At 32.7% G+C, this 27,775-nt stretch overlaps 1 protein-coding gene, 1 long non-coding RNA gene and 3 pseudogenes across 2 annotated transcripts in view; 2 read left to right on the top strand and 3 right to left on the bottom strand.

The window, feature by feature from the left end:
* The window catches only part of LOC107196603, a 23,535-nt gene extending 23,096 nt beyond the window's left edge, over window positions 1-439 (bottom strand). Inside the window, exon 1 of the long non-coding RNA XR_001518063.2 lies at window positions 30-439. This is a non-coding gene — a long non-coding RNA (uncharacterized LOC107196603). The remainder of the gene's footprint in view (window positions 1-29) is intronic.
* Window positions 440-749: 310 nt separating this feature from the next.
* Window positions 750-27,775, top strand: part of NPEPPS (aminopeptidase puromycin sensitive) — a 63,004-nt gene continuing 35,978 nt past the window's right edge. Inside the window, 2 exon segments of the mRNA XM_006927031.2 lie at window positions 750-770; window positions 8,299-8,383. Coding sequence (XP_006927093.2) covers window positions 765-770; window positions 8,299-8,383 — 91 coding nt within the window. The 5' untranslated portion in view covers window positions 750-764.
* LOC112473407 lies at window positions 7,030-7,143 on the bottom strand (annotated as a pseudogene).
* On the top strand, window positions 8,006-8,124 carry LOC112473326 (annotated as a pseudogene).
* LOC112473325 lies at window positions 20,595-20,713 on the bottom strand (annotated as a pseudogene).

The raw sequence follows: 27,775 nt of genomic DNA on the forward strand, positions 1-27,775 counted from the left end.
CGGGGCGAGCACACCTGTGTGGGGCATACCTCTGACTCCCGGCACTTCCAGGTTTGTTAGTGTTCTGGGAGAGGCTGGAGGGTGTTGGGAGAGGCCAGAGGATCATCGGAGTCTCAACCTCCTGACTCAGTTTTTTCTCTGGTTCTTTCTACGCCCCACGGAGGACACATTGGAAGGGACAGTCATCTGGGACTCTGGCCGCCGCGCGTTAGCGACGAGGGGAGATTCTAGAAGGGAGGAGAGGGTGAGAAGGAGAATGTTAATCCCAGGCAGCCTTGCTGAGTTCTCGCCTGCTCCGGCCCTGGGACTGGGTTTCCAAGATGATCCGCCCCTCCCCCCTCCCCTTCTCCTCAAATGACAGTGCAGCAGTGACTTTATTCTTTCCTAACCCCTAGAGAAGCTGAAGGAGGACCCCATCTCCGCTTTTCTTCTCATCCTCCTAGCTTTGCAGCCTTTGAAGCAGGTGGATTTATTGCTACAGCGATGGTTGTTTAGCAGTACCTTCCTCTGAAAGAAGCTTTAGTTTTAGCATACCACCGGTGAAAATATTCCATTACTTTTCGTTGCCGTTTTTGGTGAATCATGCTGTCCCCACCTCCCCCAGCACCCTCGCAGCATTATGTGAAGTATGCTTGATTTTGGAGACCATTAATATTGATGCCCTACAAAGGTCCTGAACAGCAGATGTTTGTCATATCATGTTATATGATGTATTATGTGAAGTCTGTAATGAAGAATGGGAACTTTAGTAGTTATTTTGAAGAATGATGGTAAATAGATTTTGTTTCATTTCTTTTCCTACTGCAGTCAGTAGGCCTCAACCTTAAAGAATGGGGTGTGTATGTAGCAGTGAAATGAAAGAAATGTTGACTAGTGTTTGAATGAATTGAAAGTTGGCAGTTGTCTTTGAAAGCTGAGTACTCAGATTAAAAATATGTCTAAAAGTGTGGAATTAAAAAGTATACTGTCAGATTTGGGGCACTTGTGTGAAAGCATGGGGGCTCTAAGGTTTGGCTGCATCAAAAGGCAAAGCAACCCTCTGAAAGTAAGGTGATTTAGAATTTTTCCATTAAGAATATGAATCAGAATGAGGGCATCTTGGGTCTAAATTAGGATTTGAGAAGGTTATTTGGGAGACTCTGTTTGGTTAAGCCAAGTGACTAGAGTGTTTTGATATATATTGGCAGGGGGCAGATGGGAGGGATTGTAAACAGTAGTGTGTCTTGTGACTTGGCAGAGGAGGAAGGACCTAGCAATGAATGAGTTCGCATTATGTGAAAAAGACTAACATTAAAAAAAAAATCATTTGTTTCTCTACCCTATTTGTTGGCATAAGGGGTTCATAATTCTAAGAGGAATACATATTTAGGGAAAATTTTCAAAAAATTGTCAATAAAGATTTTTAAATGATTATTTTATTAGGAAGTGGCAGTTTTATTTAAGTGTTAGGATAGAACAATAAGCAGTGATGTACTTCTTATCTCTTTTATAACTGCCTTTCCAAAAGAGATGAGAAATATTTAGAAGACTGGTTTAGGCCATTGAGGGATCACATGGTAATGTGCTAGATATTAGCAGGGACTTGTCAATTTGATACAAGGAAATAAAAATCTTTTTTAGTGACATGAACTTTTCAAAGCATTTCTTTACAGAAATTCTTTTCAGGCTAGATGGCAACACAAATGAAAGATGGCATTATAGTGAATTCTAACAGGTGTTATTAAAGGATAATCGGACTTTTTAATTGTATGCATTACCACCTTTGGAAGTGTAAAGAGAAATTAACATTAGTAAAAAGTTAACATCAGTAGTAAAAAACATATGTTAATGTTTTTTTAAATCGATGGATTGAAGCAGTAAGTTTAAATTGTGGCATTAGATGGTATCTTATTGTGGAAATCTAAAAGTGTGGACAAAATTAAATCTCTGGAAACCCAGATTTATAACTGGTATTGGGTCAGTTTTCTAATAGTTGGAATCACATTACACAGAGTATGCAAGCCGCTTGGTTGCTTTAGTTGCAGAATTTTATGATAAGCCCAGAGTATTTATACAGGTTACATATTAGAAATTTAGTGGATTTTTAACCTGACCTGGGGTGTGGACTCCTGGGGAAGGTGAAGAAATTAGTCATTGTGCAGTAATTTAGAAATTAGTTTGGTTTAATTCAGCAGATTTTGAAAAGGTGTTATCATGGGCCTAGAGAAATGGGACATTTCGTTTCCTCTTCCTTTACGTTAGGGTATTTGAGAGCAACAGATTTTTGTACATATTTCAAATTCTAACTCTCTTGCTTTGTGGATAATTAATTTAAAAATAGATTACAAGTTTATGTGAGTGGCTACAATTCCTTGTTGTGATTGTGTAGTGGTTTACACAGTAATTGAGCTTTTTCTTATTTAAATGTTTTACCTGTGCCAGAGAAATTAACTTCATCCTTCAAGGCCAGAAGTCAGGATATACTAGACAATCCCTGGCTTCTGCCAACAAAATATTCTTGTTGGTGATGAGTAAATTGGCACTTAGAGGAGAGTTACAGATATAGTAGTTTGTTTGGCAGGCTAAAACTTGGCACATAAATGGATGTTATTGTCAACCCCTGTGTTATGGAATTTTCTGCTCAAATTTTGCTTATTTTCTATGCAGTCATTTTAGTAGTTTTTTTTATTACTTTAAAAAATGATGAAATTAATCATTTGCCTAGCATTGAGCTAGATCACTAAATGATCTTAGGAAATTAAATTTTTGAAAGCTTGATAAGGAACTGAATATATTCAAATTTTCTATTGTTTCTTGAAATATATCTATGAAGAATCACCTAAGAAACTTTTATATGTTAAGCTTTATCTACCATTATTTGCCAGTGAATTCTGCAGTGAATTTTCCACATAAATAAAGCTTACCCTTTGAAGTACTTGGAATTTTACTGGTTTGGATGGAAATATTCCTAAAATTTATTTTTTTAAACTCTGTAATTCCTCATAATCTAAGTTTGTTGATTTTCTTTTTTAAAAATACTAGATGTCATTCTGAATACCTGTCATTAATACTTATAACCATAGATTATCTAAAACTATGTACTATGATTTATTAATTTCATATATGTTCTTTAAAGTTTTCTTGTTTGTTTTCCTTACTCTCAGGTTATTATTTCTTGCAACTTACTGTGCCTTGTCGCTTCCTATTGTGCAATTTCTTCCCTCTTCTATTTTACTGAACTTGATCTGAAGAGGTGTAAGTAACCAGATAAACAAGCTTGTTTGAACTTATAAAGAAATCTCTAAGTGAGAGTTTGTGGATTCTCTTCTGAGTGAAGGGCATGAGCTTTATTGTTTGGACTTTGTATCACCTATTCTGGCTTTTCATGCAAGCTTTTTTTTTTACTTCCTGGTTCTGGATAATTGATATTGTCCAATACAAATGGATAAATGTCGTTTTAAGTGGTAAATTATCTATGAAACCTCTCTGAACTTTGCTACATAAATGATCCTGTTCTTATTGTAAAGTAGGTCTTTTTCTAATATGTATGTGAGTCAGTGGCAAAGGACTGAGTCTTCCGATAGCTGTTTTGTTGTTAACTGAGACTAGTTTTACAGATCTTGGAGATTTCATTTTGAACTATGTAGTTCTTAGTTTATTTGTCCACTTATAATCACATAATTTTTTCTTTTAAATTAGGAAATACGGTAGAAATACAGAAAAGCAACCCACTACCCAGATTTAGCAGCTATTGATGTTTTGCCCCTTTTGCTTCAGACCATACATGATATTTTTTGGGAAATGTCACAGATACCACTAAAGTCCATTTCTATATCTTCCCACCCCTGCTCTCATAGGTAACATCTCTCTCTTGTGTATAGTTTTAAAGTTTTATTGCATATTTAAGTAGCCACAGACAATAGATAGCAATGTTCTGTATGTTTAATTTTTACATTATTAGTACTTATTATGACTTTCTGCAGCTTGCTCTTTTCGATGTTTCTTGTTAGAAACACTTGGCTGAACTTGTGTTTACTAATTATTTGCTCCTTATTGTCTTTAGAAATTATAGCTCTATTCCACGAAGACAATCATCACAAAATTTTAACGATGAAATCACTTGTTAGGCAAATAACTCAGGCTTCAGACTGACTGGTATTTGGAATTGTCACACTGGAGATTGATTTCTTTTTACTAAAATCTCAGGACTTTGGTGATCAGAAATAAACCTCTTGAGTCTTACTATGTAGTACATGTTAGGTGTATTCCTGAGTGATTATAATAAAGACTCATCCAGGAAAAAAAATTTGTCTCAGATTACTGCCTTCCTAGCTCATAGGAAACTTCCACTGTAAAATTGTTACCAATGGTCAAGCTCCCTCTTCAGTAGAGGCATTATTTAGCTTTGGTTCAGTAGAAGTGTAGTCTGTATGGGACTCCAAGAAGACAACCCTGGGTTTGAAACAAAGAAGGAAACACTAACGTTTCATTCTTTCATAGCATCAAGTGGAAAACTTGAAAATGAGCTTATTATACACAATTTACATGCCAACCTTAACATTTTGCTTCTCTTTTAAGCTTGGAAACTGAAGATCTTAATGCTGAAATTCCTTTGAATATTACCTGTATTTTTGGTAGTGGAATACACAGGTTATGTAATATTCAATAATATGATGATGTTAATATCTGAGAAATCACATACTGAATCTTCAGGTCAGTGCTGTTATTGGGAAAGTGAGTCTACATGGATATTTTTCATTACCTTCCTTGGGTAGTACATATATACTGATATCCAAAGTGCTATATATTACAGCACATAGTTGTAAAATTTTATATCATTCTGGTCAAGCACTTTATAAACTGTTAGGTGAATGCTGTTAGATGATTTTCAGTGTAACATCTTTATGATGACAGCACATTTAATCTTGGTCTGTATGTGTGTGCCTTAATAATAATATTTGTTAAGTGATTACTATATATCAGTCACTAAATGCTACAAGTGCTTTCTATGGATTATCCTGTTGTTTAAAATTCATCTCTAATACAAGACAGAATATACTGTCCAATTTTTAAAATTTGAGTGGAGTTCTGTTAGTGAGATAAGTATTTTTGTTCCTTTTGTTCTTCCGTCCCACCTTTACAGAAATGGCAGTATTCCTGAAAAAAAAAAAAAAAATTAGTAGCTATTCAACAAGTAGCCTAATTCATTAATATAAACAGGTGGGTTTTCTCTAATTACAGGAGGAACTGAAATGTACTTGTAACTGGATGTTGTACACTGTGCCTTTCCAAAGTACACATTTTCCCTCAGAATGTTAAAATAATAGTGTGATAAATGTCATTTGGCATATATAGTGTTGTACAGATATCTTGATCTTGGTAGATTAACTGCTTGGCTACCGTTAAATTCACTGTAGATGTTGATGGATGAAAGTATGGTTGCCTAGATAAAGCTTAAGATGTGTAGCTAAACCACTGTTATTCTGTTGGCATAAACTTCAAACCCTGGAAGGTTTTTATTCATTTTACCCTTTGGAGCACATCCAGTAAGTGCATCATTTCTCTGTTTCTGAGTTTTTTTGAGTCATTTTATGAATAGGCAATTTTTTTTTTTCCTTTTTGTATTGCCATCAATAGCCAGTTGGGACATAAAAGTTTAATGCTATTTAGGTATGTTCTGGTGAAATAAACACTGTGAAGGAATATTACCACTTAATAAATTTAAAAAATATGCTCATTAAATGGCATTTTTGTTTAGAAGCAGGAAGATTTATGAGAAGAATTTTTTTAAATGAGACAGACTAGTTTCACTTTATTGTGTTAGAGATTTTGACAGTCCATTATAGGCTTAATAACGTACTATCGGTAATATGTCATAATTTTAGTTTAAAATTCATGATGTGTATTCATTGGTTGCTAATAAAATGATTACTCTTAGGTATAGTTTTTTCATACAGATATTACATTACTTCTGTATCCTTAACTAGTTTTGTGGTCTATTCAGTGATCTCAAGGCACAATTGACCTACCCATGAGTTTTGTTTGGTCTACACAGTGTTTTTGAAAATTTTGAATTAGTTACCATCATTTAAAATTGGGAGATGGCATGTGAAATCTAAATTTATGGCTTTTTTGAAAGTTGGAAGGTCAACACTGTTTACTTTTTAGTATATCAATAATTGGTTGGCTCCAAGAAGTGGCTACTTTCCCCTTCCTTTATATGTAGACTTCCTTTATGCATATCTTTTACCTGGCCTACTGCAGTCACCTTCTTAGATGGCCTCTGCAGGCATTTGTGATTTAGGGCATCTGTATTTTTGTTATTTTAGATTTAGACCAGACAAATAAACAGAGACTCATGGACATGGACTATAGTCTAGTGGTTACCAGAGGACTATAGACTAGTGGTTACTAGTGGGGTGAGAGAAGAGCGGGGAGGTAGACGGGGTAAAGGGAGTCAAATATAAGGTTTAGGGAGAGGGTGAAATGGGTAAAGGGGATTAAATATATGGTAGCTGAAGGAAACACAATAGAATATACAGATGTCAAATGGTAATGTACACCTGAAAATTATATAATTGTATTAACCCATGTTACCTCAATAAACTTAACTAAAAATTAAAAAAAAAAAAAAAGATTTAGACCATTCAAATGTCTGAAAATGAATTTGAGGTTTTGTTTAACGCAGCAAGAATATTAAAACATGATTATAACCAAATTGAAAAATGGGCAAGGGTTATGAACAAGCAATTTGCAGAGGAAAAACTTAATGGCAAAAAAAATGCTTAGTAACCAGTGTTACTAGTAATCAGGGAAATTCTAATGAAAACAATAGTGGAATACTATTTAATACCCATCAGATTGTCAGAAATTTTAAAGATTTTTGGAGGGATTTATTTATATTTTGCTAATGGGATTGTCAGTTGAGACTACTCTGGTGGATAATTTGGCAATTCTTGGTAAAGAAAACATGGGTACAAGAAAACATGGACCAAGATGTTTATTGTAGTACTATTTTTTTTCCTTTTTTTCTTTTCTTTATTTTTTTAACACCTACAGCACTTGGTATTCCTAGGTGGTCTCCCATCCAAGTACTAACCAGGCCTGACCCTGCTTGGCTTCCGAGATCAGACCTGGCACATTCAGGGTGGCATGGCAGTAGACTTTGTACTACTATTTTAAATAACAAAAAAGTGGAAGTAACCTAATTTCCTTAGGGAAGGGATTAGTAAATAACCAGTTTATTTATAGAATGGACTACTACTATACCGGAGTTACAATGAATGAATTAGATATACATCTATCAGCATTTAACCTATCTCAGAAAAAATATTAAATGAAAAAGGCAGGTTGCAAAAGGTTGTACACAGTTTGATACCATTTGTATAAAATTAAAAACATCGTTTGCTGATCTTTCTACATGTAGCAAAAGTACTAAACATACATGAGAGAGATACATTGGCCTTAGGGTAGTGGTTATCTTTAGATAATGAAGAAGACAGGAAAGTGCTGTTATTATTTCTATATTTTTTTGGATCTGAAGCAAGTAAGACAAAGTCCTAAAACTTTATTTAATCTTAGTGGAGAGTCATTAGTGTCTGTTACATCTAAAATGTTTCTTTAAGAAAAAAAATTTAGAGTGTTTTTATGAAGTTTTGATGTAGTTTATGATACCAGATTTCTTTATCCTTATAAAAGGTCTCATGAAGGGGTTGATGTGAAGGTTGCAATACATAATTGCAACATATAAGAAATATTTGCTAATTAAAATTTTTTTTGAAATTAAAAAAAATTTAAGAGGTTATAAATCAAGGTTTAAGTAGAAGAAAATTGCTTTTATTTTAGTTTGCTGGTCACATATTTAAATTCTCTGAAATATTTATATGTTTATTATTGCTTTTATTATAATTTGAAAAATGTGAATTGCTTTGGATTACTTAAAACTACTCATTTATTTCTACCATTGATGCATAAATACTCAGTTTAGGGTTAGTGATATCTGGGTTTTTTAAAATTGCCTGCTTTGATCTATGGCCATGCCACCCTGAACAAGCCCAATCCTGTCTGATCTCAGAAGCTAAGCAGGGTCAGGCCTGCTTAGTACTTGGATGGGAGACCACCTAGGAAGACCAGGTGCTGTAGGTGTAAAAAATAAAAAATAAGGGATTGTAAGCTGACAAAGTCCTTGCAATATGTGAGGTCAACCAAGGGTTGCCTCGCCTAAAAAAAGAAAAAATTGCCTGCAATGTACATTAGGCTGAGATGAAGATGTACATATTATTAATCTAGGCTATTTCTGACACTTTTCTTTTCTTGTAGGTGAGGCAGGCAACTAATCAGATTGTGATGAATTGTGCTGATATTGACATTATTACAGCTTCATATGTACCAGAGGGAGATGAAGGTAAGAGTTGTTTTCTATTTTAATTTGCCATCTCTCTGTGTGTATGCTATATACTTGTGTGTGTGTGTGTGTGTGTGTGTGTGTGTGTGTGTGTCTGTGAGATGTACACAATTTTAGGTTAAGATATTAATGTTTGTTACTTTAGGAATAGGAAAATTAGATATTCATGGGAACTATTTGAATAATGTAACCTGACTTTATTATGAGATAAAGGAAATGTCACAATTTGAATTCTACTTTAGATATTAACTTACTTTGTGACCCTAGACAGATAACATTTTCCTAAGTGTAAAATGCATATAAAGTTGAAGAGTTATTTTAAAAATTAAGGACTCTGAACATGAAAGGTTCCTTGCGGAGTTTAGTTCATATGTGGTTTTTTTAAGGTTCTTTTTTTCCCTCTATTGAACAGTAGATTAGAGTTGAGATAATAAGTTTTACTCATAATTGAGAGAAAAGTATTTGCTTTATGAGATCAAATATGAAGGTTAGAAGCTAGATGATGGAGTTAGTTATAGGGGAAGAATATATTTAAAAGAAACATGAGATAGAATGTTTAGGAATTCAATGAATATATTTAAAATGAGAACTATTTTAGACCTTGTAATTACAATAAGGATTAAATTAAGTAATCAGTTTTGGCCTAAAAGGTTATTCCCACACAAGCTGCATTTTTAGAAGTTATCAAGTTTGGCATAAACTTAAAAGTATCTTAATATTGGAGCTGAATTGCTTTTTACTTTTAACTTCACTTTGACATTCCTTGTCAACATGGTTTATTGTACTCTGATACTTCCTCTTAGAAAGTCTTTTCATTTGATATAAAATAAGTTAGAAATTTGACCTTTTAATTTACATTTTGTATTGCTGTTTTCCTCTCCTTTACATTATACTGAATAGAAGCATACAAGTAACATTTTAAGGCCTGGAAATATTTATGAGTTTTTCTTAAATTATCTTGTCCATAGAAAGACAAAAAAAAAAAAGTAAACAGCAGTTGAGCATACTTCTTGCCAAGAAGTTTTTATGTTCAGTTGATTCTAAATGACATCAAACTGCTGCAATTTTAAGTTGTAGGAATAGATCCTTCAAATGGACTTTGAATGCATGCCAACTTAAAAAAATTGTGTGGTGAATGAAAGATTATTTAATTTCTTTAACTGAAAAAAAATGGAAGCACCTTAACCAAGCATATCAAGGCAGGCTTTTTTTGTTGTAGGTAGAGAACATTTAAATTCAATGTAGGGTTTTAAAATGGTGTCCAATATAGATAAGTAAAGATAGTAAAAGAAATGTGCACCCTCCAGATGGCATGGTTTCAGCTCAGGTTTGTTTTTTTATCTTCCTCTATGAAAATGTTAAGAAGAATTCAGAGAACTTTTGAATATGCATAACTGAATGGTGCCAACCTCATAATGACCCGAATTTCAAAGAAGCATCATTAGGATTCTCACAAGGAGATCAGAAAAGAAACGAAAACTTAGAAGAAGTGAAGAGGATTTGGAGAGAATTCAGATAAAACATTAAATGTTTTTAGATACCTAAAATATTTTCTAGCTAAGGTACATTTCTCAACTCATTTTTCCTATAGCAGCAAGAATCAGTAAGGAGCAATAACCATTTATTCACCCAGCTAATCTCATCTAGTACCTAGTAACACTCATGATTGCCTTCTGCAACACCAATTTACATATCTGTAGTTACCAAATCTTGGTGCTCTGAGGTAAAAACAGAAATTTATCTGAAGGCATGAAATTGTTGCTTCTCTGTGTAAGTTTTTAATTGATGAAAAAAACCATCTTGTGATATGTGCAGTAACCCAGAAAGACCTATTGGCATGTGTCTCTTTAAACTAAGGCACTGCCTTTTAAACAGAAATAATTTATTTTAAAACCTATTTGAAATCTTACTTTGTAATATTTAAAAAATAAGAAATCAGTAAGAAAAACGGCTGAAAACTGTTTTTTTACTGTTCTGCACTTCAAGGGTTGGTGAAATCACTAGCACTTAAGCCAGTGCAAGGAATGCACCTCCCTACACAGTGCAGGGATTAGTATTGTCATCAGCTTCTGCAAGAGAAATACGAAACTTTTGAGTGCCTGAACTCAGGTCCTGACAGGTAAAGAGTCTTTTAATTTATCATTAATAGATGGTTTGGGCATAACCACATAGAAAATGATCACTTGAAAGTTTTGTACCAACTTTTCCCTTAGTGTACTTTGTCAGGTATATGTTTGTAGAATTAGCTGTGCAAAAAAAAATTTTCGATCAGTGACATAATATTTAGTACAAAGTTATATAGTTTCAGATCCACCAGCATCACTTTGGTTTATCCATATAAGGCATGTAAATTTTAACATATTTATTCTTGAAGTAGAATTGTATTTTTCAGTTTGTGCATATATACACATGTGTGAAAGGATAAAAGGATATTTTTCAGTTTTGTGCATATATACACATGTGTGAAAGGATAATTATTAATATTTGGCAACATTAATAATATTGCCAAATAGTAATAATTTCAAGCAAAACTATTAACTAAAAAAAAGAATGGTTCCTTACACTTGATCATAAGCCTTTATCCAACTGTTAGTAATATATATTCTATCATACAATTATGTGTGATTTATAATAATATTAATAAAACCACCATCTCTTTGCAATAGAGTTGCTTATGTTATTTTGAAAGTATGTACATGACTAAGTGGTAGCTCTCAAATCAAGAAGATTGAAAGCGAAGGGAAAAATATCCATTTCTAATACAAATATATTGAAATATGATAGAGAATTTCATAAGGACATTTCAAATAAAGGGAGCCCAAGTGTAACTTTAGTTATAAAAATACCGATATGTAATAAGTAGGAGCCTTAAACCAAAGTTACTGTTGGGGTTAAGCAAATAACAAACATCAATGAATTGTGCTGGATGTAGGGCTATAAGAATGTTGGAAGAAAGGCTAAGCCAGAGAGTGCATGTCTCACATAAATATATTCAAATTTTAAAGAACGTCCTGGCAAAACAACATATTTGTGGGCTATATTGAGTTCTGTTGAATTTGTAAATTCTGAAGAGGGATTCCAGAGAACTGTGGTGTGTTATGGGTATTCTTTATCACTCAGATGTAAAGATAAGTCTTGAGCATAGGTATCTCATTAAAAAGAGGAAAAACTCTATGAGATTTTTCTAGGTTCTTAATTGAAACTGTTGGGTTCTTAATTGAAACTGATATATAAGTAATATGTCATGTTACTATTAAATATGTTAAGCAAATTGTTTTAGTTTGTTGTACGTTCAAATGCTGTATACTTTTAAAAGATACAGAATTAGCACAGTACCAATTTTAAGGTAGCTTTTCGAGTTTTTCAAACATTAAAAAGACCTTATGTCTGAGATCATGTTTTTATTTTGTATCTGGTTTATTTGCTTTTCTCAAATGTATTGAGTTTGAGGATTTAAAAAAAATAATAATTATTTTCTGGTGACATTGGTTAACGAAATCCAGTAAGTTTCAACTGTACACTTTAACAGGCATATGAGTTTTGGGAATTTTGAACATAAAGTCTATTATATGCTATTATTCTTCTGAAGAATGGGTAACCTTCACGGCATTCTGTCTCTGAATTAAATGGTGATTTATTTTTAATTAATATTTTTTAGAGCAGTTTTAAGTTCACAGCAAAATTCAGTAGAAGGTAGAGAGATTTCTCATATATTCCTTGTCCACATATGCACTGCCTCCACTTTCACCATCCTAAACCAAAATGATACCTTTGTTACAGTTGATGACTCTACATTGACACCTCATTATTATCCAAAGTCATTTGGGTTTATTCTTGGTGTTATACATTCTGTGGGTTTTGATAATGACAATTATCCACCATTATAGTATCATACAGAATTTTTTTCTGCCCTAAAAATTTTCTGTGCTCTTCCTGTTTTTCCATCCTCCCCCCCGCCCCAGCCCCTGGCAACAACTAATCTTTTTATTGTCATCATAATTTTGTCTTTCCCGCAATGTCATATAGTTGGAGTCATACAGAGTGTTGCCTCTTCAGATTGACTTATTTCACTTAGTAATATGCATTTAAGTTTCTTCTGTGTCTTTATTTTGCTTGATAGCTCACTTTTTTAGCTTTGAATAATATTCCATTGTCTGTATGTACTAGTTTATTTATCCATTTACCTACTGAGGGACTTCTTGGTTACTTCCAAGTCTTGGAAGTTATGAATAAAGGTGATATAAATATTCATGTGCAGGTTTTTGTGGAGATATAAGTTTTTCAACTCCTGTGGGTAAATACCAATGAGTGTGATTGCTGGATCCTATGATGAGAGTGTTTTTAATTTTGTAAGAAACTGCCAAACTTTCTTCCAAAGGGATTGTACCATTTTGTATTCCCACCAGCAATGAATGAGAGTTCCTGTTGCTTCACATGCTCCCCAGCAATTGTTGTTTGTGTTTTAGATTTTGTCCATTCTAATAGGTTTGTAGTGGTATGTCATTATTGTTACAATTTGCAGATCCTGAATGATATGATGCTGAACATCTTTTCATATGCTTACTTGCCATCTGTATCTTTGGTGAGGTGTCTGTTTAGGTCTTTTGCACAATGTTAATTGGATTGTTCTTTTTCTTATTATTGAGTTTTAAGGATTCTTTGTGCATTTTTGATAATAGTCCTTTATCAGATGTGTCTTTTGCAAATGTTTTCTCTGAGTCTGTGGCTTGTATCTCGTTCTCTTGATATCGTCTTTCTCAGAGCAGAAGTTTTTATTTTTAATGATTCAGGTTATCATTTATTTTTTTCATGGATCATGCCTTTGATGTTGTTTCTAAAAAGTCATCAACCATACTCAAGGTCAACTAGGTTTTTTTCCTTGTTATCTTCTAGGAATTTTATAGTTTTGCATTTTACATTTAGGCCTATAATCTATTTTGAGTTAATTTTTGTGAAGGGAGTAAGGTCTATGTCCAGATTAATTTCCTTTGCATGTGTGTGTCCAGTTTTTCCAGGACCGTGTGTTGAAAAGCTAATTTCATTGTGTTGCTTTTGCTCCTTTACCAAAGATCGGTTAACTTTATTTATGTCTATTGCTAGGCTCTCTATTCTGTTCCATGATCTGTTTAACTCTAATTTCTCCAGTACTACACCATCTTGATTACGGTAGCTTTACAGTAAGTCTCGAAGTTGGGTAGTGTCAGACCTCTCACTTTGTTCTTCTCTTTCAATATTGAATTAGGTATTCTGGGTTGTTTGCCTTTCTGTATAAACTTTAGTATCCACAAAAATAACTTTCTGGGATTTTGATTAAGATTGGTATTAAATCTATAGATCAAGTTGGGAAGAACTGACATCTTGACAATATTGAGTCTTCTTATCCATGAACGTGGAATATCTTTCCATTTATTTAGTTCTTCTTTGGTGTCTTCCATCAGAGTTTTGTTATTTTTTTCTCATATGGAGCTTGTACATATTTTGTTAGATTTAAAACTAAGTATTTCATTTTTGGAGTGGTAATATCAACGATAACATGTTTTTAGTTTCAAATGCCACTTATTCATTGCTAGTATATAGGAAAGTGATTGACTACTGTATATTAACCTTGTATTCTGCAACCTTGTTATATCTGGGAATTTTTTTGTCAGTTCTTTTGAATTTTCTACATGACCATGTCATTTATGAACAATGACAGGTTTTATTCTACCTTCCTAATATGTAAAACTTTTATTTCCGTATTGTATTAGCTAGGACTTCCAGTGTGATGTTGAAAAGCAGTAATGAGTGGGGACATCCTTGCCTTGTTCCTCATCTTAGCTGGAAAGCTCAGAGTTTTTCACGATTAAGTTATGATGTAAACTGTAGGGGTTTTTTTTATTAATGTTCTTTATTAAGTTGAAGTTCATCTGTATTCCTAGTTTGCTGAGAGTTTTTATTGTGAATGGGTGTTAGATTTTGTCAGATGCTTTTTCTGCATCTATTGATATTATTGTGTGATTATTCTTTAGCCTGTTGATGTGATAGAGTACATTAATTGATTTTTAAATGTTGAAACAGCCTATGTACTGGGATAAATCTAGTTGTTCATGGTATATAATTGTTTTTATACATTGTTGGATTTGATTTACTAACATTTTTTTGACAATTTTTGCATCTATGTTCATAAGAGATATTGGTCTGTAGTTTTCTTATAATGTCTTTGTCTGATTTTGATATTAGATTAATGTTGGCCTCAGAGTAAGTTAGGAAGTATTCCTTCTGCTTCTGTCCTCTGGAAGAAATTGCAGAGAGTGGGTGTAATTTCTTTAAATATTTGGTAGAATTCACAGGTGAACCTATCTGGGCCTGGTGCTTTCTGTTTTGGAAGATTATTGATAAAATTTCTTTAATAGATGTAGACCTATTCAGATTGTCTATTTATTCTTGTGTGAGTTATGGCAGATTGTATGTTTTTAGGAATTGGTCCCTGTAGGTGATCAAATTTTTGGACAGTAGTTCATAATATTCCTTTATTATCCTTGTAACAGTCATGAATCTGTAGTGATGTCCCTTTTTTCAATTTTGATTTTAGTAATTCATTTCATCTCTCTTTTTTCCTTAGCCTGGCTAGAGGCTTATTGATTTTGTTGATCTTTTCAAAGAACCAACTTCTAGTTTTGCTGATTTTCTTCCTATTGATTTCCTGTTTTCAATTTCATTAATTTCTGCTACAATTTTTATTATTTCTTCTGCTTGATTTGAATTTAATTTGCTCTTCTTTTTCTAGTTTCCTAAGATGCAAGCTTAGATGATTGATTTTTAAATCTTTTCTAATATATGGTTTCAATACTATGAATTTCCCTCCAAGCACTGCTTTCACTGCATCCTACACATTTTGGTAAGTTGTGTTTTTATTTTCATTTAGTTCCAAATATTTTTAAATGTCTCTTGAGATTTCTTCTGTGATTTACATGTTATTTAGAAGTGTGTTGTTTAATCTCCAAGTATTTGAGGATTTTTCAGCTAATTTTCTGTTATTGATTTCTAGTTTAATTCCATTGTGGTCTGAGAGCAGACATTTTATGATTTCTATTCTTTTAAATTAGTTACGGTGTATTTTATTACACAGAATGTGGTCTCTTTTGGTGAATGTTTCAGGTGAGCTTGAATAGAATATGTAATCAGGTGTTGTTTGATGGAAGTCTATAGAGGTTAATTATATTCAGTTAATTGATGGTGCTTTTGCATTCAGCTGAAGATCCTTACTGATTTTTTGAGGCTGGATCTGTCCATTTCTACTAGAAGGGTGTTAAAGTCTCCAACTGTAATAGATTCATCTCTTTCTCCTTGTTGTTTTATCAGTTTTTGCCTCGTATTTTGACACTGTTGTTAGACACATACACATTAAGGATCGTTATGTCTTCTTGGAGTATTGACTCCTGTCATTATGTAATACCCCTCTTAACTTTCCTTGCTTTGAAGTCTGCTCTGTCTGAAATTAATATAGGTATTTTCACTTTCTTTTGATTACTGTTAGCAATCTCTCTCCATCCCTTGTAATATATACGTGTCTTGATATTTAAAGTGGGTTTCTTATAGACAACATGTTGTTGGGTTTTGTTTTTGAAGTACTCTGACAATCTGTGTTTTCATTGCTGTATTTAAATCATTGATGGTTAATGTGATTATGACATAGCTGGATTAATATCTACCATATTTGTTATTGTTTTCTATTGTTGCTCTTGTTCTTTGTTTTTTTTTTTTTTAATTCTTTTAATGGTTGCCCTATAGTTTGCAATATACATTTACAAATAATCCAAGTCCACTTTTCACATAACACTATACTGCTTCATAGGTAGTGTGAAAATACTTTATTATAACAAAATATTCATAATTCTTCACTCTTATCCCTTATATCATTGCTGTCATTCATTTAACTTATATATAAGCATACAACCCCCCATGCATAAGCCAACATAAATACATTGTTGTTATTAAAATTTGAACAATCTATTTATTATCTTTTAGATCAATTAAGAATAGGAAAAATAAACTTTTATTTTACTTTCATATATTCATTCTCTGCTGCTCTTCCTTTTTTTATGTAAACCTGAGTTTCCAACCTATATCATTTTCCTTCTCTCTAAAGAACTTCTTTTAACATTTCTTGCAAAGCATGTCTACTGGCAAGAAGTTCTCTCAATTTTTGTTTGAGAAAGTATTTATTTCTCCTCACTTTTTAAAAAAGACTTTTTAAAGAACAGTTTAGGGTTCATAGCAAGACTAAGAGGAAGATTCTCTTTCACTTTTGAAGGATAAAATAAAGGGCACAAAATTTTAAGTTAGTGGTTTTTCTCCCAACACTTTAAATATTTAATTCTACTCTCTTCTTGTTAGCATGATTTCTGAGATGAGGTCAAATGTAATTCTTACCTTTGCTCCTCTATAGGTAAGGTGTTTTTCCCCCCTCTGGCTTTTTTCAAGATTTCTTCTTTATCTTTGATTTCCTAAGGTTTGAGTATGATATGCCTAGGTGTAGATTTTTGGGGATTTTTTTGCATTTATCCTGCTTGGTCTTTTCTGAGTTTCCTGGATCTGTAGTTTGGTGTCTGACATTAATTTGAGGAAATTCTGTCATCATTGTTTCAAATATTGCTTCTGTTCCTTTATCTCTTCTCCATCTGGTATTCCCATTGCATGTAAATAGCACCTTTTGTAGTTTTCCCACTGTGCTTGGATTTTTTATTTTAGTCTTTCTTTCTCTTTGCTTTTCAGTTTTGGAAGTTTCTATTATCTTGTCCTTAAGCTCAGAATGTTTCCTCAGAATTGTCCATTCTAATAATGAGCACATCAAAGGCATCCTTCATTTGTCACAATGATTTTGATATCTACCATTTCTTTTGTTTCTTAGAATTTCCATCTCTCTGCTTATATTATCCATCAATTCTTGCATTGTATCTACTCTTTTCATTAAAACCCTTCGCATATATTAATCATAGTTTTAAAAAAATTCCTGGTCTGATAATTCCAACATTCCTACCATATCTGAATCTGTTTTAATGCTTGTTCAGTCTCTTCAAATTGTATTTTCTGTCTTTTAGTATGCCTTACATTTTTTTGTACTGGATAGAAGGAACTGTAATAAATAGGCCTTTAATATTGAAGGGAGGGGAAGCATTCTATAGTCTTATGATTGAGTCTTAGTCTTTTGGTGAACCCATGCCCCTGGTCTTTGAGCTTCACCAGGGATTCTCAGCTTTTCTTAGGTGGAACAGGATGGCTAGAAGGGCTGGAGTTGGGTTTTTTCCTTACCCCAGATAGGGTTAGGCTCTGATAAAACTCTAGCAGGTTAAGTTCTGATAAAATAGTTTCTCCTGAGGTTTTATTAAGAACAGAATGCTCTAGTATATTTCAAAATGGTTCTTTTTCCTCTCTCCCTGCCAGAAGCATAAGGGGATTTTTTTCTTATAGTCGTTAGGGCCTGGTAAAGCTCCTGAGGTAAAACTCACAAAAGCGTGTAAGTCCCCCTGTGACTGTGTCCTCCTTGAATTTTTAACTCTCAGGCTTGTTCCTGTTAAGCCTCTAGCAGTTTATCTATTACAGTTCAGGTGTTCCTACCCCAGCACTGGTTGCCAAAGGTGGTTTCTGCTTGTGGATTTCTGCTCTGCTAGGCTGTGATTCTCTGTATCTGACTGTCTCCAATGTTTTTGGCAGCAGTTTGCCTCTGTGACCTCCCTTATCTGATTGATCTAAGGAGAGTTGTCGATTTTTCAGTCAGTTCAACTTTTTACTTGTTAGGATGGAGCGGCGACTTCGAAGTTCCTTACATTCAAGATCAGTTACCAGGAATCCTTCTGATGATTTTATTTCCATGTAAAAGGTTACTTTTTTTAAAGGTTATATTTTTAGTATATAAAAGCAGTCTGGCCTTTTTGCGGACATATCTCTTGGGTAAATACCTGGGAATACAAGACTGCATCATATGGTAAATGGAGAATTTTTAAAGAAACTGCCGATTTTCCAGAGTGGTTGTACCATTTTATATTCCCATCTACTGTGTTTGATAGATCCAGTTGCTTCATAACCTTGCTAACACCTGTTATAGTCCATCTTTTTAATTTTAGCTATTCAAGTGGTTGTGCAGTGGTATATTTTTGTGGTTTTAATTGACGTTTCCCTAAATGCAAATGATGTTGGGCATCTTTTCATGTCCTTATTTGCCATCCATATATCTCCCACAGTGAAATATATATTCAGACCTTTTGCCATTTGGGGACAGGAGTTGTTTATATTCTTATTGAATTTTAAGAGTTCTTTATGTACTCCATATAACAATCCTTCCTTGGACATGTTTTGCAAATACTGTCTTCCAGTCTGTGACTTGCCTTTTCATTTTTGTTACAGTGTTTTTTGAAGAGCATAAGTTTTTAATTTCAATGAATTAACTGGAGTTTATTGAATTTTATAGTTCATGGGTTTTTTTGTGACCTATTTAAGATGTTGCAAAATTCAAGGACATTAAGATTATCTTGAATTTTCTTCTAGAGTTTTTCAATTTTGTATATGGCATAAAGGGTCCTATTTCATTCTTTTGCATGTGTATATCCAGTTTTCTCAACACTATTTTTTGAAAAGACTTCTCTTTCCCCATTGAATGGTCTTAATACTCTTGTTGAAAATAATCTGAGCATATATGCAAGAGTTAATCTGAGAATATATGCAAGTGTTTCCCCCCGCCTTATGGAACCTTTGGGGTTTTCTACATATAAGATCATTTTGTACGTGAACAGAGATAAGTACTTTTTCCTTTCCAGTTGGGATGCCTTTTATTTCTTTTTCTTGCCTAATTACTCTGGCTAAAACCTCTAGTATTATGTTGAATAGAAGTGGCAAAAGCAGGCATCCTTATCTTGTTCCAAATCTTAGAGAAAAAGCTTTTAGGTTTTCACTAAATAAGATTATCTTGAACCAGTTGAATTTGATTTTGTTTTTTCCTTTTTCCTTCCAATTTGCTCTTATTACTGGTTTGTAGCCCTCTCAGAGATCTTTACTAAGGATTTTCTTTCGTTTTTGGGCCCTGAAATCCAATTTTTAGTTCCCTACCATTATAAAACTGTTTAAATCTAGGAGTCAGCAAATGTCTTGAGGGGAAATTGAATGAGGAAAGAATGTTAGACTTTATCTGTTATTTCATTTTTCTGAGATGAGATCTTGGCCTTTAAATCCTGGCTGCTTTGGTAGTCCTAAATTCCAATTTTTGTCTCCCTAGCCCAGTGAGACTGCTGCAAACTTTATGACTCTTTCTTCATTGTCTTCTCTTTTCTGCTTAGAAGTCAGTAAATGCAAAAAGGGAATAAAGAGCCTGTGAATATAGGGCTGATCTTTGTGTGATTCCCAAACACTTAAAATTTTTTTATCCAGTTTTTATGGTTGTTTTGATACCAGCTAAGTTGTCATAGCCAGAAGGAGAAGTCTAGATGCATCATTTTAAAATGTGAAACATATTTCGTTATGAGATCTGTTGCAGAAGGTGATATTTCATTCAGCTATTTGTAGGTACAAAGGTTACTGGCCTTAATCCAGAAACAAATTATCATTAGCAAGTATTAAGATGATAGTTTAATGATCTGAAGATTGTCATTAAAGTTTAAAATACTTTTGTAAATATGGCACAGGAATAATTTTTAAAATGTGAGCAATTATAAAATAATTATAGGTTATATTTATCATATGGTATTTAATATGTTGTTTTGCTTACGTTTTAAAATAACAGAAGGAATACATGCTTGTTGTAATAAAATCAAACAATATAGAATATAAGATGTGAAAATCCTCTTCTTTCTTAATTGTACCACCTACCCCTCCACCCCCAATAGTAACCATGTTAATAATCTGATATGAATTTTTACATGCAATTTTTCCTTTAATTACAGAAGTGAGATTATAATATACATTATGTTTTGCAACTTGCTTTGTTAACTTATTGTGGTGTACATCTTTTAAGGCAGTATATGTAGATCTGTTTCACAAAGGCCTAGTACTCCTTTGTATAGATGTATCATTTTACAAAGCTATTTCTTAACGTTGCACATTTTGGTCATCCCTCCCCTTTTTGTCTATTACAAACAGTAGTGCAAAGGAGATCTTTTGTGCACCAGTGAGGGTGGTATAACCTATAAGTTGCATCAAAAGTAAGAGTACTGTGTTAAATTTTTTTAAAAAAATTTTTTAACGCCTACAGCACCTGGTCTTCCTAGGTGGTCTCCTATCCAAGTACTAACCAGGCCCGACCTTGCTTAGCTTCTGAAATCAGATGGCATCGGGCATGTTCAGGGTGACATGGCCATAGACCTGTGTTAAATTTTTAACAGATATCAAATTATCTGTTACAGATTATCAAATGTTCCTCCTAAAAAGTTGCATCATTTTATATTCCCATCAAGAATATGAGAATGTTCATTTCTTTGTACTGGCATCACACTGGGTGTTATTATTAATCTATACTGCCATTACACTAGATATTAGCAATCTATTCTAATCCAAAAAATGAAAAACATTAATTTTATTTGAATCTTTTATTAATAGAGTAGAATATACTTTTCATATACTTATTGGCCTTTTAATTTTTTACAATTGCATATCTAATTTCTTGCCAATTTTTGTTTTGCTTTGAACATATATTTTATATATTATAGATACACCCTTTGTTTTGTACATTGTAAATATTTTATCTGGTCTATCTTTTGTGTTTTAAGTTTGTTATGATATCTTTTGCCATGCTAGTCATATCTGTCAAATGAGTGAATTTTAAAAATTAGCTTTCTACCTCTGTGTTAATCTTCAACTTACTAAAAGGATTTTTTGATTTTGCATTTTGAGTGTGAATTCTCTTTTGTGGTATCGTTCTAGATTTTTATATTCTGTTTAATATTTCTGCACTTGGTTTAGTATGTGGTCTTACGGATCTACAAGTTAGCATTCCTAATTAACATTCTGTGCCCATTCAGTCACTGAGAAATCTTGGGACTTATTCCAGGAGCATTAGAACTTGCCTTAAAATAATCCTTAACAACATTTTATAAGCTATATAAATGTCTAACCAATGTACTATATACTCGAAACTAATGATAAAATACAATTAAAAAAAAAATCCTTAATAGGATTTATACTAAGTTGATATCAAGTATGAGTCATCTGCTCTTTTACCCAGTCCCCCAAACCCCCTCCTACATTCATTTTTTGAAGATTATTTTTTGGCTATAAAATTCTAGATTGGCAATTTTTTTTCAGTACATTGATATTTTTAAAAACTTTACTGTCATCTTCCTTCCATCTTTACTCTTAAGAAGTCAGCTCTCAGACTGTTGTTTCTTTAACAATAGTTCTCCTGCCAACCTCCCTACCCAGCTGCCCTTTGTCTTTGGTTTTCTGCTTTTTAACTACACAGTTAATCTGGTTGGTATGTAGTGGTATCTGACTGAGATTTTAATTTTTACTTCTTGATTTTAATGAAGGTGGTTACCTTTATATGTTTATATGTACTTTTCTATATGTAGGACATGTGTAGTTCATCTATTGATATGTTAAAGGTTTTGCCCATTTTTCTGCTGTGTTCTGTGTCTTCTTCTTATGATTTAAAGAAATTATTTTAATATTCTGGATATGTTCTTTGGTGTTTATGTGTTCCAAATATCTAATACATTTTCACTTTCTTAATAGTGCCTCGTAATGTATAGAAGTTCTTAATTCTTATGGGGTCAAATTTATCATTTTTTTACTTTACAGTTACTGCATTTTATGTATTTAAAAAAACTTTCCGTATTCCAACATGACAAAGATATCTTCTTTTATTATCTTCTAAAAGCTTTATTGTTTTGACTCTCATAATTTACTTCTTATGTATGGTGTGACTGCACTTTCAGCTTGGATTTTAGTCCCCAAAAGGAATTCTGTTGTCCCAGTACCAATCCTTTATCCTTTCCGCACTGCTTTGCAGTGCTCCATTTGGTAGTTCATGTAATTGTAATGTTACTTTTTAGTATCTGTTGATTAAGTTTTTGGTCAACTTTCTGTGAGTTTAGTAGTACTTTAAAATAGATTTGCTTTTTGTGACCACTGATACTATTTAAATTTGAGAAAAATGTGAGGCACTTCAGTATCTAGATAATGTTTTATGCTCACATTGTAACGTAAGAGATCAGAGAATCTTGAGACCTACAGAAAAAATAGGGAGAAAACTATTGTATATTTTTTTATTTTTTGTATTTATTGCTTTATGTAGCACAGTAATGATTAAATAAAAGATTGAATAGAGATATTAGTGATTGTAAGTACACATGGATATATTTAGCAAATTTCCATTTAGGAGAAACTCTAATTTAGATTTTGTTTTATAAGGAAAGCAGGAGTTACCTTATAATTAATGATTGGTTATTCATTGTTAATACAAATATGTGTTCCCATTCTAGGTTTTCCAAAAACTTTTACAATAACAGTAGGCTCCCTTGTAGAGATATGTGCTTGCTAATGAATAGGCATTGTATCCCCCTTGAGGTCTGTTGTGTCAGAAGGGGAGAACCAGAATTAGCATATTAAATGACAAAGTAGAACACAGACTTTATATTCTGGAAGAACTCATGTGAGAGAGGTTCTTAAATTTTGTCAGAGCGGTACAATAACTAAGAGTGCTTGCCTTCTTTTAGTTATAGTGAGAGCAGTGTGCACATCAAGGGCTCTTAACCTTCCAGAAAGACTAGCTGATTGTACAGCTAAGATGACCCACTTCACCTTGTGTGTTCTCTAAGGATGAGTATGAATTTTAAATTTTGGTTGGCTCGAATCCTAAAGATATAGGCAAGAGTGCCTTCTTGTCAATAAAGCATACTTGGAAAACCTAGAATGGGAACACATATTCATTAGATTTGTTTGATAAATGGGCTTGCTATAAAAATTTGATCAGGATCTCAAAAGGAGTGTCTTTAAAAAATTTTAAACATTTAAAAACTTTTCATAGTTAATATCTACACATGATGCCAAATTTAAAAGGTATAAATGGTATATAGTACAAAGTAAGCCTGCTTTCTCTCTCCCCAGCCTCCCAACTCTCATTCATGGAGTTACCAGTTTGATACATATCCTTCCTTAGATGTTTTGTGCATTTACAGACATGTATATGTTCATGTATGTGTATGTCTCTGTCTACAGATACAGAAATATAGACATATATATAGTGTGTGTATGCTTACAAACATATACTGTGTAAATAGTTCTGATTTGTTTAACTTATAGTCAAAATAATATCTTAATTTTTAAAACAAGGCATTTAAAATCCACTTTATAGATCTGTCTTGTTATGAAATCTGTAGATCTGTATTGTCATGAGTAAACAATTATAGTCAAAGTGAATCTCTCACAATGATTTTGAGTGAGATTTTTCTTGTCATAGTTTTATACATGCTGTGATTATATTCAAATATTGCTTCTACTTAGACTGCTGACATACCACTGACACATAACATGCTTATACCCAAATATATATGTTTATATCCATAGATTTGAGAATGCCAATTATATTTTAAAAATATTTTTTTCTGAAATGTAGCACTTCAGAAGTAATTTCAGTGAGAACCTTTATTTATACAAGTATATTAGTTATAGTGGAATTAATAAAGAACTGTGTTAGATATGTTATGACCTAGAAAAGAGTATTTTTTTTTAATGAGCATAACCAGGCACTATGCTAAGTACTTTCTGTAGAGTATATTATATAATCTTTAATTAATTGAGAAGTAGGCAGTGATTTTAATTTTATAGATGTGAAAACAGAGGCTCAAGAATTGAATAATATATATACTTTATTATAAGATTGTCTTCTGTTTTCCCATTTATAAGATTAAAAAAATATATTTTTTTTGTCAAAAATAAGTTTGGTTAAGTTTATCATTTATATTCAAGTGTCTGCTTACAGTATTTAATTCATATTTATACATTTTGAATTTATATTAATATAAACATTGATATATTACTATTAAACTAATATAAACATTAATTTAGAAATATTCCTTTTTTTATCTACTTCAGTGTCGATGAAGCAAATTTATTCAGACTTTTCATATGTATTTTTAGTATTAATGGTTTTCCAATTTTTGAATAGTCTTATAGTTCTATATAAGATAGTTCTATATAGGATAATGAAAAACTTACCTTCTAAGGTATTTGACATTAATCCCGTTTTGAATCAATGTAGTATTATGTTGTAGCTGGAAATTATAGCCAGATGTCTCCATTAGTATAACATTAGTAAAGGTAGTTTTTCATTAATACATCTTATATGGGTATTATTCATGATCTCCATGACATATTCACTTAGTCTATTGTTTTTTGAAGTGATTTATTCATTCTGCTAATGTTTACTGAATATACTACAGACCAGAAACTATTTTAGCATTGGCGGTAGATTGGTGAATTAAACCAAAAATCAACATTCTAGATACCTACATTCAGTTTGGAAAGACAAACAATAACATATGTAATGTGAAGCAGTGATATAAGTGCTCAGAAATCACAATAAGAAGATGTAGATTGAGGAGTGTTCTTTAAAATGATAGGACAGATCTCTACAGAAGTGATTTGAGCAGATACCTGAATGACATAAAATGTAGATGTCTAGAGAAAGAACTTTCCGAGCAGTTGCAGAAGCCCTGAGATTGGAGAATGCTTGTAGTCTTTGAAGAACAATAAAAAGGCACCAGCAGCGAAATATAAGTTCTTGTTATTGCTTCACATCCTTGACTACGTTTTTGTTCTGTCTTTTTAGATAGAGACATTCTAGTGGGTATGTAGTAGTATGTAATTGTGGTTCTAATTTGCATTTCTCTACTAATGGTGTTGAGTACTTACTTTTTCATTTGCTTTTTGGCAAAATCTGTATATATTCGTTATGAAATTGTTCAGGTTTCTGTTCATGTTTTAATTGAGTTGTCTTTTTATCATTGAATTGTAGAAGTTTTTATGTATACTCTAGATGCAAGTTCTTTGTCATATATATGACATATATGTACATGTCATATATAATATAGATAATATTTTCTATTGGTCTTTGGTTTGCATATTCATTTTTTTTTTTAACAGTGTCTTTTGATAATCACAAGTTTTAAATATTAATGAAATCTGATCTATCAAAAAATTTTTTGTGTGGTTAATAATTTCTTTGTCCTCTCTAACAAATATTTGCCGACCTCAAGCAGATTTAGCTTTTAATTCTGACTATTTGGGGACTCCATTAGAAGCTATGATCTCTCATTTCTCTGGCTACCGTGTGAAGAATAGACTATAAAGTTGCAAGAAGGGAAACAGTAAAGAAGCTATTGTGGTGGTCTAGAAGAGAAATAATGCTACATTGGACTGGGTGGGGTTGTAATGGTGGAGGCATTGAAAAGTCTGGAATTAAAGGTATAGGTTATTGAATTTGCTTATTGGGTGTGTGGTACGAGAGACAGACCAACATGGAGAGAGGCAGTTAGAATGATTCCATATTTTTTGATTTGAGCCACTGGATAAAAATGGTGGTGCCCTCTACAGAATATCCATAACTACTACTGACCAAGGTTATTTCAAACTCTGATCTGTTTGCAAAGTAGTATGCTGTCTTATATAAAGTAATTGGAAGAGTATCCCATAATACAGATGACTTTTTAAGAATTCAAATATATGGTTATTCTCTCTTTTCTAAGAATTTTGGAGGAAATGTTGCTCTTTTTTTGTACACATGTAATATAGTTAATGTGTACACTTGGAAGTATATATGCTGTAGAATGGAATCTAGCGATACAATACTTGATTGTTTCAGTTTTAAAACTGCTTTTTTTCCCCCCTATTTTCATTTCTTACCAGTTCAAAGCTTTTTTGTGCATTTATAAAAACAAGTTAGCTTTAGTAAACCTTTATGGAGATGATCTTTGATCACAGTACCTCATAGCTACCATAACACTATTTTATATGTAGTCCGAAGGGTACATTCTTAAGCATTGAGGTGATTCTTGGCTCTCCTATAGGCTAAATATAATTCTATTCTTGGAAATTAGTTAGAGCAAAGATCTAGTTTTTTGCCAGCAAAAATCAGTTTTAGTAGAGAGTTCATCAGTATTGTGTATATGTCAAGTCTTGAGTTTCTATTCAAATTTAGGAGCTAGTTTATGATAATAGAAAGAATTTTGGCAATAGGAGTAAGAAGGGAACTGAGTTCTAGTCCAGCTATATGACCTTAGGAAAATCATTAACTTTACATACCTCATTTTCTTCACCTGTAAAATGAGAAGTAATTGGTTAAAATTCTTTTAAAATCTGAAATCATAGTTTCTTATTACTTTTTGTATAGATTTTGGTTTTATAAAGACTTATTTGAACTGTAATGATTCTAAAAACATTGGAAAATCAATCTTTGGGTGATTCATTAAAAAAAAATGAATTGAGGCCATCTTGCTTGGCTCATAGAATGGTATTAAATCTGAATCACTGTTACCCATATCAAACTTAGCCCTGTGACTGATAAGGCTACCTCTCTCTTTTAGTAACAGTTTTATTGAGGTATAACTCACATACCATACAATTCATTTATTTAAAGCATACAGTTGAGTGGTTTTTAGTATATTCACAGAATTGTGCAACCATCACCAGAATCAAATTTAGAACATTTTTATCACCCCAAAAAGAAAGTACCCATGAGCAGTCACTTCCCTTTGCCTCTCAACCTTTCAGCCCTAAGCAGCCACAAATCTACTTTTAGTCTTTTTAGATTTGCCTATTCTGGACATTTCTTATAAATATGTGGCCTTTTGTTTCTATTTTCTTTCACTCAGTATAAGGTTTTCAAGGTGTATCCATATTGTAGCATATACCAGCACTTCATTTCTTTTGTTGTCAAATAATATTTTGTTGTACACCACATTTGATCTTTTTCATCAATTGGTGAACATTTGGGTTGTTTCCACTTTTTGGCTATTATTAATAATGCTGCTATGAACATTTGCATATAAGTTTTTGTATGGACATAAGTTTTTATTTCTCTTGCATGTATACCTAGGCCTGGGGTTGCTGGATCATATCAAGAACTCTATATTTAATCTTTTGAGGAACTGTCAGGCTGCTTTCCAAAGCAGCTGTACCATTTTACAGTCCTACTATCAAGCAATGTATGAGTATTCCAATTTCTCTACATCTTCCCCTACACTTACTATTATCTGTCTTTTTGATTATAGTCATCCTAGTGGGTGTGAAGTGGTATCTCATTGTGGTTTGCATTTCCTGATGGGTAATGCTGTTGAGCATCTTTTCATGTGCTTATTAAGGCTACCTCTCTGACTGGCTGACTTTTCTTTTGGGATGGGGATGTGATGTGGTTGGAAGTTGATCTGC

The sequence above is a fragment of the Pteropus alecto genome, unplaced genomic scaffold (genome assembly GCF_000325575.1).
Source record: "Pteropus alecto unplaced genomic scaffold, ASM32557v1 scaffold98, whole genome shotgun sequence".
Taxonomy (NCBI): domain Eukaryota; kingdom Metazoa; phylum Chordata; class Mammalia; order Chiroptera; family Pteropodidae; genus Pteropus; species Pteropus alecto.